General features: G+C 38.1%; 1 protein-coding gene across 11 annotated transcripts in view; it reads right to left on the reverse strand.

Annotated features, from left to right (window-relative positions):
• Positions 1-2548: 2548 nt before the first annotated feature.
• The window catches only part of LOC117481598 (E3 ubiquitin/ISG15 ligase TRIM25-like), a 30269-nt gene continuing 19119 nt past the window's right edge, over positions 2549-13698 (reverse strand). For 2 of the 11 annotated variants that reach the window (XM_034129342.1, XM_034129350.1), the window contains exons 7-15: positions 11377-11550; positions 11149-11169; positions 10678-10773; positions 10458-10478; positions 10229-10279; positions 5380-5439; positions 4607-4741; positions 4213-4272; positions 2549-4126 (exon numbers count right to left, since the gene is read on the reverse strand). In XM_034129342.1, coding sequence (XP_033985233.1) covers positions 3594-4126; positions 4213-4272; positions 4607-4741; positions 5380-5439; positions 10229-10279; positions 10458-10478; positions 10678-10773; positions 11149-11169; positions 11377-11550 — 1151 coding nt within the window. In that variant the 3' untranslated portion in view covers positions 2549-3593. The remainder of the gene's footprint in view (positions 4127-4212; positions 4273-4606; positions 4742-5379; positions 5440-10228; positions 10280-10457; positions 10479-10677; positions 10774-11148; positions 11170-11376; positions 11551-13698) is intronic. The other 9 variants (XM_034129386.1, XM_034129358.1, XM_034129367.1 and 6 more) reach the window with 9 other exon arrangements.

Here is a 13698-nt window from a genome sequence, read left to right on the forward strand (position 1 = left end):
CACTATATTTAATACCTTTAGTTATTTTACAGATCTGGATGAATGATGTGACATATAATCACCTCTAAAATCAGACTTTAGTAGCGCAGAGCACTGACCAAATAAACAAGGAGAATGTTGTACTGAGCAGGCATATCTTTTTGATTTGGGAGGAAACCTGATTTTTTTCCCCTCCAGTTTAATTGCAAACACCACAAATATATATAAAGGTAATAGCCGTTGATTTCAAGCCATTTAAAAAAATACATACAAGTCCTAATGAATGGATGGGCGTGACATCTGTTTACTATTCAAACACAACTTTTCAACCAAATGTAACCCTATTTCAGCCTTAGCGTAGGCGGCTATGTTTCATGAATCAAACTAATTCTAAGTGGGATGTGTGTGTCTGAAAGTCTCTCAAATAAATCAATACAGTAAGTCACCTGAGATGTTATTGATAGCAAATCTAGCACCAATTTTATAAGACATTAGGGCATCAATGGCTCATTTAAATGACATTAAAGAGGGTTTTACTATATGGTACACTATTTCAGGTATCCTAATATATGATTTGAAGGCGCTAGAGTTTCTTTGAATGGCCATGGCATTGTTACAATGTTATTGCAAGCCAATGATGCAAAGAAAAAAATGTATATTGCTTTTAAAAATGGCTTTTCATTAGGCTGAATTGCAACTAGTTGCTAGCTGCGTGATGCCTCTACTTCTGAATAGATGAGAACGAGCAGGAAAAGCATGTTTAATGTGATTCCCAAATGTTCATCAGATTAAGAGTAACACTGACATTTTGAGGATCAAATATAGTTTTCAAGTTTCCCGTGAGGACAATATATAAATGTAATCTCTCTGCATCTGAACGGCCCACAGATGTCTGTAGATATCGATTCTATCACTTATTGGTAAGAAATAACAAAGGGAGAATTTCCCAAAATCTAGTGCTCTTTTAACCACCAGTGTCTTCGCAAAAAGAAAAGAAACGTTTTTGATAGAGCACACTTTATTAATAAGAAGCATTGGTTTATTTATTTAGAGATTGATTTAATGTAAAAGAGCCATAATCACTGGAATTTTAAGATAATGGCAAACACCTGAAAACAACCACCGTACATTAAGCATTACACAAAGGTTGGTTTGGTTTGACAGTTCAAGTGTTATACAACCCTTGACCATATATGATGCTAAGAACAATGAACACAGTTTCAGTAAATGCACGGCAAACAAACAAAATGATCATCACGTCACAGGAGTCTGCGGAGCTGTGTCCCAAACCACAGCTCTTCATTGTGTTGACTTGTGTTAACAGAAAACAGCAGATTTCATTATACAGGTTCAGACTTTACATGCAATGATGTACTGTTCCTTCACACAATAGCATGGAGCCTAATAATAACACTGTACCTGAAGTGCATTGCCTGAAACGAATCTGAGATATTTGAACTTATCCAACCATTAAGACTCAAAACTGAGATCACGTCCAAACCTTTACCAGCTTTTCAGCAAAATCATCAAGACATTTTTTTTTTTTTTTTTCTGAACCGCTAAAACCTGTGAGCTTATTAGAACAGAGAACTGTGTTCAAACGGCTAAGTTCACCGTGAACGTACCACCGCATGTTGTGTAGACAGATCTCTACTGCTAGACACCCATACAGTTTGTTGTTTCACACGATTTAGCACCTGCAAGATGAGCACCATCGCGGGACATCATCATCTTACAAGCCGGGGTAAACTTTGTATCACACAACAAATAATTAACCCCTGTGAAACTATACAGCTAACTAGCTTCATACCACCTTACACAAAGCCAACAGACCAGGCTGATGGCTTGTTAGTTTAATGTGCCCACCATAGATGTGAAATGTATATCAATGTACATCTATGGAGTAAAGGATGCAAGAACGACACCCGTTTCCTTTCCCTCAATTATTTCCTCTCACGTCACCAATAAAAGGTAAAATCCCATAAAAACAATCAAAAGGAAAGATTCATCAAAACTTGATGGAACTTGTCTATTTGACTTTAATTCACATCAGCCGAAAAAAAGTCAGAGAGTTGAGGAAGTGACGCTTTAGAGCTGGGCGATAACGATATATGCACTTTTCTTGATAAACAAAATGTCAATACATGGTCAGTAGGGAAGCGATGCCACGGTTGAGGAAACCTTTTCCACCGGTTAATAAACTGGAGACATAACCTGTGTTATTGACTACACCGGAGATATAACAAGAAAAGATTGTTGAAGATTCTGATACTTTTATGTTGAATGGCTGTCGGGCACATCATTTAATCAGCATTTGTAAAAACACTGTAACACCGCTAATGCCAACTACTGCGAAAGTCTACTGCATTGTACTCTGCTCTCGCACATGGAACAGCCAATCACATCGCAGAAACTAATTATGTTCTAACCAATCAACTTGCAACCTTACAGTGGCGTAAATTAGCAATTGAAAGTTAGGGAGAAGGGTTTTAATATAAAAACTGAACAATCATGAGAAAAAACCCTCCAATATTCTCATATTATAAGAGGCATTAACTTGCGGGAACAATTCAGTTTCTTTTGCAAATGTATACCTGTATAGTATCAAAGAACATTGGCGTTTTTTTTTCAATTTCTGAGCTTTTTATTTTAAATGTTCAACTTAATCTCTATCATAATTATTAGCATTTTTTTTAAAGTAGTCTGAAATGCACAAGCCATTAAACACGGATGGTTGATTATTGATTTTGGATCAAAAGGTAAAACGATTTAGAGACTGTAAGAAATCTTTTAAAGGTCATCAGAATGAAAAACAAATAACTTGATCAAATGTTTTGCCATATCGCCCAGCCCTATAACCTTAAGAGCTTCACTTCAATGCACTCCAAAACGATCGTACATTTTCCACATGCGGACATATGAAAACACTGTACTGACACATGCTGGAGCGTGACGTAATAATTCACTTCTTTATCCAGTCACAGTCACAATACAGGAGAAAGACTAGCACACACATGCTGTACGGTAAGAGTACAGTGCGCGTTCTTCTTATAATCCTAATAACAGAAGTCATATTGATGCTCAGGTGTGTTCAAACCGCCTGGGATGCAGTTTATAGACTGGAAAACACAAAGCATGTTGCTTTTTACGTGTTTAGAAAAGCCGTCTTAATCGTTTTTGGTCACAACCAAAAATTCAGCTGCTGTAAATCACAGCTAGCATAGCTAACGACAACAGCGATGGCGCTATCGTTTGCATCCGAGTCCATTTAAGTTTAGAAGATAAGGACTGTGTGCTGACATTTTCAGACAAACACATTTGAGTTATTCCTTCATTTTCTTTGTTAAAGCCAAGCTAAATCAGCGAGCACTAATAGTGGGGATAATCAAGTTTCACCTGACACACTCCAACAGCACAAAGAACCATTTAGTTGCAACTTCAACTTCAAAAAGGCAACATTGATTTTGACTAAATGTTAGCTGGAGGTGGGTTAACAGGGAATGTCTTAATAAGTGAACAAAGCAGTGTATTATATTCCATTATTATGAGTGTATTTAGAAGAAAAGGCTGTGTATTACGAGTGTGCCCGCATGCCAATTCTGTGCATATGCTCCTCATGCCTGAAGCTTGCACACAGAAATGGACGAGCCACTTGAGAAAATCCAGAAAGCTGGACACACAGCTTGGGCAAAGGGGAACACAAAGGTGTGGAAGGGATACGCCCTGTCTGCCACGTTATAGAACGTAGCAGTGCCCTCGTCACAATCCAACAGCACGCCTACGCGCTCTGGATTGAGATTGACCAGCACGGTCTCATTGCTGTTGTGCCAAGCGGACAGCTTGACATTGAACCACTCGATACACCAGGAGTGGTCGTTGCGGCCCAGTCGACTGGTGGGACCTTTGCGGTCAATGCTTCTGTAAGCCAAGCCTACGCCAATGAAGTTGTTGCAGCTCAGTCGCACTTCCCAGTAGTGGCGGCCTCGAGAGAAACTCTGGGAGGCGAGCACCTGGGAGCAGACCGAGAAGCGTTCAGGGCAGTCGGGATAGTCTGTGTGTTCATCTGACACCGAGGCCTTAGTGAAGCCCTCACTCAGAGCGATGCGTTTGTGGGCCGTCTTTGGATCCAAAGTGAGAACTGTACCATCTGGTAGGGACAAAAATCAACATTTTCACAACAAACTTTGTTGATACTATAATAGGGGATGATGCCTCCAACAATCATACACTTACATTTCAAAAGTTCGGTTCTTTTTTCAGCAGATGTTATGCTTGGTGGAATGTCCGACATTTCTGCAACAGAAGACACCAAATTAATTTGTCTTCAGGCTAAGGGAACAAAACAAAGAAAACAATTGAAAAGAGCATCTTAAAAAATGGCATCTCCAACGATTACCATTTAGGTCTGTTCACAGGTGTTGAGGACGACTAGTGAATGCATAGGTGGACACGTTTAAAAAAAGAAGGCAGACTGGCTAATTTCCTGTTTGCAATTTAGGTGGAAGGTTTTGAGAACATTTGTAGAATAAAATCATCTGGTGCAGCTGAATCGATTTGAGTTTTTCTTACTCCAAAATATGTTGTCATAGTAAATCAGTGGAGTACTCTTTTATTGAATGGCTTCTACCTGGTTTATTAAAATAAGGTGGAGGAGTACTGCTTCTGGGTTGGATTATCCCACCTAAATCCAAGAGGTTTTCTGTTGAGCGTTCTTCATTCTTTTGTCCAATATTGTCTTTTGCAGCTTTGAGAGGTTTTGGTTCTGAAGATAAAAAAAGATAGTACATTTGTTATTTAACTGCAGTAATCATTCTGAAGAGCTGTCAAAGGGATATTTCTGATGTTTTGAAACAGGGTTTGTATAAAAGGTACAGGAGAAAAAGGTCAGAACACCCCAGTCTGAAGAAACATACAGTATATTGAACTGCTGTGGACAGTGGCAGCAGCGAAATCTATTTTAGCCATCTAAAAAATAAATAAAACGTGTCTGTCTCGAAGCTGGGGACGTGCCAACAGCCATCTACTGTATGTTACGTACTGACTATAGAGAAATAAAACTTGCCTTCACTTCAAAACTATCCCTTTAAGTCTTATTCAATTGCAAATCAACATGCACAATTAAAACATACTTCTTACACTAAACAACAAACAAGTACAAGCACATCACACACGTTTTCTCTCATTGATATAAATGGGGTGGACAAAATATTAATAACAGGTCTCAGTAGGACACATTAAGAGTTCAATAGCACCAAAACTACCACATCCAAAATGACGTTAAGTTGAATCAACACCTCCTTAAAAAAACGGAATATTATAACTTTCATAAAAAGGTAGAATTTGTTGCGAATAAACTTGAGTGTTATCCATATGTGGGACCAAATATAGACACTTTCTTACTTTCAGACTTCTCCTTTGGGCCTGCTTTGTGTTGAGAACCTGGACCTGTCCGTTGCGGCTCTGAGAGAGGGAGAAACAAAAGAAAAGGAACATGTTATACTATATACTAGAGCCATGACGCAATCCTCATGTGTTCTTAAAAGCTCCTTGTTTAAAAAAAAAACATACATCATAAGGCAAGTGAGAACAATTAATTCTGGTGATCCATTTTTTTAAAGTCTTATCTTAAAAAGGGGTCTTATTATGCTCATTTTCAGTTTAAAATGTGTATTTTGTGCCTCGACTGCAGTGTTTTTCAAAGTGGGGGGCGTGACAGGCATGGAGGAAAAATGGTTTTGAAAAAAAAAAAAAAAAAAAAATCATAATTAGAAAGATTATTGATTCGAAAATAATATGATACAGTACAGTACAAGTATGTCTGGGTCTCTGTGTTTCATTCAAGCTCGGCTCTGTGTGTGTATGGAACGGGCCATTTTGTGTGCGTGCGCGAGCGAGAGAGAGAGAGAGCGCACCGGTACCGGAGATCGTTGTTGTTAGCTTCTGGTGCTAGTGAGCTAGTGGCCGGGTCTCAAACGGTTTGGTCACGATTAATGTAAACAATTATTTCTGAGGCACGTGTTTATATGATCATTATAGTTATAAAAAAATAAGAGAATAAATGAAAAACAGGTACGAAATACTATATGACAGTAAAAAAATAATAAAGTTTAAAAGGGGAGTGATTTGTAAAATATCCATAAAGAAAAAGTAAATCTGTTTACAGTTCTGTTTCAAATGGATGTTGAGAGATGTATCCATAGATCTCTTCATTTTGCTCTCAAAGTGCACCAGATTAATGCTTTTAACTTCAATATTTAAAAAAAAATGTTAGGTCCACTCCCCACAAAATAGCACTTTACCCCTGCTTACACCTATGTGCCATGAGCTGATTATCGAGCCTTCATTGTAACAGTCGCAGGTACACTGGCTGCGTTTCACTTCTCTTATTTTTCATTTCCTCGCTCCTCGGTCTCGGTCTCACCGGAAGTTGATTTGTCTGCGCCATCTTGAGTAGCGTCCCAATGGCCTTATTTTTGCCGGAGGACCGAGGATCGAGGAGCGAGGAGCGATAATGGAGGAGCTATAATCGAGGAACCACCAGACCATCCTTCGATGAAATCCTCAGACGCTCGCCCCGCCCCCTTACTGTGTATCGCTCACTGATTGGACGATGCAGCGCATGCACTGATCTGTTGCTTCTTGACATGAGAGCAGAGTTTCCCAGCGGAGTGAAGAAACCTCACGGGACTCACTCCTCAGTTTATACTGTGTTTTGTTTAAATTAATGCATAATTTAGTTACAAATATGTGATATATCTGAACAAGTGGTCAAAAATCATTTTATTCATTTTTTGGAAACATTTTCATGATCGCTTTTTTCGTTTTACATTTTCATTTATTGTCATTTCCATTCAGTCAGTCATTAAGTGCTATTTAAAATGTTAATTTGCTACATATCCACACAAACAAACAAAGTGTGCAATCCAATGAATGTTAATCTAACTGGGTTTTCTCTTTTTCTTCTCTGAATTATTTTATTTCTATTGTGCACTCTAATCAATATTAATCCAACTATTGTTCGTTTATACATTTTAAGAATGGCGTTTATCTTTTTTGAGAATGAGTTCTTATTTTATTTAATGTATTTGGGTCTACAACAGATGATACAAATGTTTGTGTCAGTAAATGTGTACTAACAGAGGCGGGGGTGTTTGGGAAAATAACAACATTTAACCGAAGTGAAACGCAGCCTGCGTTTCACTTCGGTTAAATGGATTCCTTGCGTCCCTTACTTGCGTCGTTTCCCTGCGTTTAGTCCCTCCCACCAGGGAAGCATGGAGAGACGCAAGGAAACCACGAGAAGCAGGGAAATGAGTTTTAAGGGCAATGGGACGTCCTTTCCTCCGGAGCGTCACGTGAAGCGACGTCCGTTTGTGATGACGCTGCACAGCTGATCGTCTGACAGCAGCCAGCTCTGTCCCCGTTATTTTCACACACACCCTCTGTTAGTACACATTTACTGACACAAACATGTGTATCATCTGTTGTAGACCCAAATAAATAAAATAAAATAAGAACTAATTCACAAAAAACATAAACGCCATTCTTAAAATGTATAAACGAACTATTAGTTTGGTTAATATTGATTACAGTGCACAATATAAATAAAATAATTGTGAGAAGAAAAAGAGATATGTTATCTATCAAAACCCAGTTAGATTAACATTAACTGGATTGCACACTTTGTGTGGATATGTAGCAAATTAACATGTTAAATAGCACTTAATGACTGACTGAATGGAAATGACAATAAATGAAAATGTAAAACGAAAAAAGCGATCACGAAAATGTTTCCAATAAATGAATGAAATGATTTTTGTCCACTTTTTTGTTCAGATATATCACATATTTGTAACTAAATGATGCATTCATTGAAACAAAACACAGTATAAACTGAGGAGTGAGTCCCGTGAGTTTCATGTGTTTTCTTCACTCCGCTGGGAAACTCTGCTCTCCTGTCAAGAAGCATCAGATCAGTGCATGCGCTGCACCGTCCAATCAGTGAGCGATACACAGTAAGGGGGCGGGGCGAGTCGCTGAGGATTTCATCGAAGGATGGTCTGGTGGTTCCTCGATTATTGCTCCTCTATTGTCGCTCCTCGCTCCTCGATCCTCGGTCCTCCGGCAAAAATAAGGCCATTGGGACGTTACTCAAAATGGCGCAGACAAATCAACTTCCGGTGAGACCGAGACCGAGGAGCGAGGAAATGAAAAATAAGAGAAGTGAAACGCAGCCATAGTGTATATGCGTGGGGATTGTTGCAGTAGAACATTCCACTGTAGCGCCCGGTACATTAATGGGAAACCCTAAATGTTTGAGCACCCTCTATGAAACGTCAAGCTACCCCACAGCACCCCCAAAATAAATCTCTGGCGCCACCACTGAGCCTGCAACCCCGTTTTGAAGAAATGTGCAGTGCAACACAGGCTCATTGCAGCCACTAATGATGAGACACACTTTTTTGCCAAATATCAGCATTTTCTTTCTTTACATTTTTTTGCACAGATTGCAAAGTGGCAAAGTATTATAACTTATTGTTCTAGCAAAGGACAATTGTATTATGTATTTATTTTTTTGACCACACAGACTTATGGAGCATTGTTTTATTATCACTGTTCTAGCGAAGTGATTTTTTTATTTTTTTGAAAGGAATGCTCACGTTCATATTGATGTATTTTAATAAATGTTAACTTGGCCCATTACGTGACTATTTGTGTTGGGGGGGCCCGACTTTTTTTTTTCTCCAAAGGGGGGGGCCTGACAGAAAAAGTTACAACAATACTGAGACATGTTTACATGCTTTATTGTTCAAACCGCTCTTTCTTTTTTAAGTGTGTCAGAGAGAAATGTTTTCTCAATATAGAAAAAAATTGTTATTTAGAAAGCTGATCTTGTATTTGAGTCATTAACAAAACTATATAATTGTTTTGGATGAGACTTAGAAATGAGATCACTAAAATTAATTCACCTTGTGATAGTTCAGTGGTTCTCAAACTTTTTCTGTCAGGACGCCCCTTTGGAGAAAAAAAAAAGTCGGGCCCCCCCCAACACAAATAGTCACGTAATAGGCCAAGTTAACATTTATTAAAATACATCAATATGAACGTGAGCATTCCTTTGCTAGAACAGTGATAATAAAACAATGCTCCATAAGTCTGTGTTGTCAAAAAAAAAAAATACATAATACAATTGTCCTTTGCTAGAACAATAAGTTATAATACTTTGCCACTTTGCAATCTGTGCAAAAAAATGTAAAGAAAGAAAATGCTGATATTTGGCAAAAAAGTGTGTCTCATCATTAGTGGCTGCAATGAGCCTGTGTTGCACTGCACATTTCTTCAAAACGGGGTTGCAGGCTCAGTGGCGGCGCCAGAGATTTCTTTTGGGGGTGCTGTGGGGTAGCTTGACGTTTCATAGAGGGTGCTCAAACATTTAGGGTTTCCCATTAATGTACCGGGCGCTACAGTGGAATTTTCTACTGCAACACTCCCCACGCATATACACAATGTACCCGCGACTGTTACAATGGGCTCGATAATCAGCTCATGGCATAGGTGTAAGCAGGGGTAAAGTGCTATTTTTATAAGTGGGGAGTGGACCTAACATAGGAGGGTCCGGGGGCATGTTCCCCCGGGAAGATTTTTTTTTAAATATTGAAGTGAAAAGCATCAATCTGGTGCACTTTGAGAGCAACATGAAGAGATCTATGGATACCTCTCTCAACACCATTTGAAACAGAACTGTAAACAGATTTACTTTTTCTTTATGGATATTTTACAAATCACTCCCCTTTTAAACTTTATTATTTTTTTACTGTCATATAGTATTTCATACCTGTTTTTCATTTATTCTCTTGTTTTTTTATAACTATAATGATCATATAAACGCGTGCCTCGGAAATAATTGTTTACATTAATCGTGACCAAAACGTTTGAGACCCGGGCACTAGCTCGCTAGCACCAGAAGCTAACAACAACGATCTCCGGTACCGGTGCGCTCTCTCTCTCTCTCGCTCGCGCACGCACACAAAATGGCTCGTTCCATACACACACAGAGCCGAGCTTGAATGAAACACAGAGACCCAGACGTACTTGTACTGTACTGTATCATATTATTTTCGAATCAATAATTTTTCTAATTATGATTTCTTTTTTTTCAAAACCATTTTTCCTCCTGGTCTCTCGCGCCCCCCCTGTCATGCCTCTGCGCGCCCCCCACTTTGAGAAACACTGCGATAGTTGAACATACCTGATTCCTTGTAAGTTCCAGGGCCAAAGGGTGAATTTCCCCCATAAGCTCCTGAGAACACATTAGATAGTGTAATTATAATCTTTTTTTAAATGCAGAATTCAACTTTTACCCCAGTACTGCACCACCAAACGATTAGCACCAATTTGAGGAATATCTTGAAATCGAGTAAGAGTCGCATCATTTATTTGATTTTCTTGATTTTTGGTTCCACCATAAACCAACTCACCTAAAATGCCAGGGTTAATATCTGCAACAAAGTTGAACATGATTGGCTTCACTATTCTTTCTCAATCCATATTCAACTGTAAAGTTTCCCACTTAGAAATGGACCTGCACTAGCATCTTCTAAAAGATTCCGATGGCAGATGTTTTAAAGAGCTACGATATTCATTAAGATTGGTGGTATGCTGTTCGACCTCTGCGAGTACAATTTAAACCTTTCTTACTTGTCTTTTGTGCTGCCATAAAATCGGAATCCCTGTTGTAGCCTGGTTGAAACCCCATGTGAACTGGCAGGTATAATGGCTCGATGAGGGGACGACCTGGAGAACACATTAGATAGTGTAATTATAATCTTTTTTTAAATGCAGAATTCAACTTTTACCCCAGTACCGCACCACCAAACGATTAGCACCAATTTGAGGAATATCTTGAAATCGAGTAAGAGTCGCATCATTTATTTGATTTTCTTGGATTTTTTGTTCCACCATCAAATCAAAGCAAATCAGGTTTTATTTATATAGCACATTTTAAAAACGATTTTTGGTCGAGCCAAAGTGCTGTATTTGCAAATAAAAAAACACATTACTGCGATCGCAAACAGAAGACAATAAATTACAACAGCAAATATAAAAGTCAAACACAGGGAAATGTCATGAGTCGTGCTCCGCTCTGACTAGAACCATAAACCAACTCACCTAAAATGCCAGGGTTAATATCTGCAACAAAGTTGAACATGATTGGCTTCACTATTCTTTCTCAATCCATATTCAACTGTAAAGTTTCCCACTTTGAAATGGACCTGCACTAGCATCTTCTAAAAGATTCTGATGGCAGATGTTTTAAAGAGCTACGATATTGATTAAGATTGGTGGTGTGCTGTTCGACCTCTGCGAGTACAATGGTACAATTTAAACCTTTCTTACTTGTCTTTTGTCCTGCCATAAAATGGGGATCCCTGTTGTAGCCTGGTTGATGCTGGGGTGCATTGTGGTGTGGATGTGACCCCATGTAAACTGGCTGGTATAATGACTCGATGAGGGGACGACCTGGACTGTGGGACCTGGGGGGCCTTTTCTGCTTTGGAGGATTGTTGAATTCTGAAAGAGAGAAGTTAAAATAAGAAGACATTTTGTGCACTCATACGCGTTGTATCACAAAATGCAAAAGCACATATTTGCCATACACAGATATTTTAAACGTTATTTTATCAAAACGACAGTACAATACAGTATTGTGTAGGATCTATATATGAAAATGATTGGGATGTTATATTATTTTGTTTAGATTCTTCATGCAGTATTATTTTGAACACTTGTTCGAGTTTATTAGCTGCACAGGGTCTGTTCTTACCAGACAAGGCAGATGCTAACAGCTACAGACGATAACAGTATACAAATAGGATATAGGAACACCTAAATTGCCTTTACAATCGTGAAGCAAATATTCACATATAGCATTTCTTAGCGACTGCAAAGCTGTGCAGACGTGAGTTTATCATACACATTGGCCGATATTGTATTATAGGTTAAAAGCAGAGATTAACATACCATATTTGGGATGAGGTCCCCCAGCTAGCGGGGAACGTTCTCACAACTTTGGCTAACGTTACCTATTGGTTCTAATAAGGTTTTAAAGAAACGTTTTAATCTGATGTTCAAAGAACCTTTTTAGGATGTTTATTTTTTCAAATAATGTTCCTATAAGGTTTAAGGTTAACTAAGACATAACGTTTTAACTGCAACATTCAGAGGATGTTTTGAGGATGTTATTGAGGCCTGAGATGACAGAAAGTTTTTTTATAAAACGTTCCTTTAATGTGATATGTTAACAAAGGTGGAACGTTTTGCCTGCAACATTCTAAGGATGTGTTTTGGACGTTGTTGGGTAACACATTAAAGATGTTCTTTATAAAACATTCCCTCAATGTTACATGATAACCAAAGAAGAACATTCTCAAAGCAACATTCTGAAAATGTTTTCAGGATGTTATTCTTTTTTTTATAAAACGTTCCTGTTATGGCAAATATTAACACGGTCATGATCAGATTTATTTCTAGAGCGCTTTAAAAAACAAACTTGTTGCATTTGTTTGAAAAGAATGTTTTAAAAGAAATCTGATGTCACCATATTTTCCTTTTGAAAAAAACAAACAAGCACGTAATTCATGATAAGCTGTAAGCAGATATTGCATGTTTGCGGTGGCATGTGTGAGTTCCCAGCTAGACATTTTTGTTACCATTCGTTGTTCTAGGAATGGTTTCATCGAGAGGTTTTATTTTGGTTCCCAGAATGTTCTTCTGAAAGGTAGGATAACGTTCTTTAAAAACATTCTTGAAATGTTTGGTGATAGCTTTCTTAAGATGTTTTTGATAACCTTCGTAAGATGTTTTTAATAACATTGTTAGAACATTATGTCCTACTGTTCTTAAAACGTTTTCAGCGGGACGTTTTAGTTTGGTTCCCAGAATGTTCTTCTGAAAGGTAGGATAACGTTCTCTAAAAACATTCTTAACATTTTTGGTGATAGCTTTCTTAAGATGTATGAGCGCATTGAGACAATGAATAGGACGTATAAAAACGAATTTATGCATGCCAATATTCACTCACATGCACTTATAATCACACTATGGTATGTAGGCCCACAGTATCCATAATATAATATGTGTAAAATATCCGAAAATAATCACACTTTTTTCTGACTATAAAGGTTGTGTCTCGTATGTAGGTTCTAACTGTTGGATAAGCTATCTGGCCGTGTGTGGTTTGTGAGGGCTGCTTATAAACAGTGTCCGCTGTTTATGCATATTGGATAAAAATCGTTATTGCACCCTTTAGATTTGAGACCGACAGACACACGTTCTCACAACTTTGGCTAACATTACCTACAGGTTCTAATAAGGTTTTAAAGAAACGTTTTAATCTGATGTTCAAAGAACCTTTTTAGGATTTTTATTATTTCAAATAATGTTCCTATAAGGTTTAAGGTTAACTAAGACATAACGTTTTAACTGCAACATTCAGAGGATGTTTTGAGGATGTTGTTGAGGCCTGAGATGACAGAAAGTGTTTTATAAAACGTTCCTTTAATGTGATATGTTAACAAAGGTGGAACGTTTTGCCTGCAACATTCTAAGGATGTGTTTTGGACGTTGTTGGGTAACACATTAAAGATGTTCTTTATAAAACATTCCCTCAATGTTACATGATAACCAAAGAAGAACATTTTGAAAGCAACATTTGGATTA

Source organism: Trematomus bernacchii, unplaced genomic scaffold (assembly GCF_902827165.1).
Source record: "Trematomus bernacchii unplaced genomic scaffold, fTreBer1.1, whole genome shotgun sequence".
Lineage (NCBI taxonomy): Eukaryota > Metazoa > Chordata > Actinopteri > Perciformes > Nototheniidae > Trematomus > Trematomus bernacchii.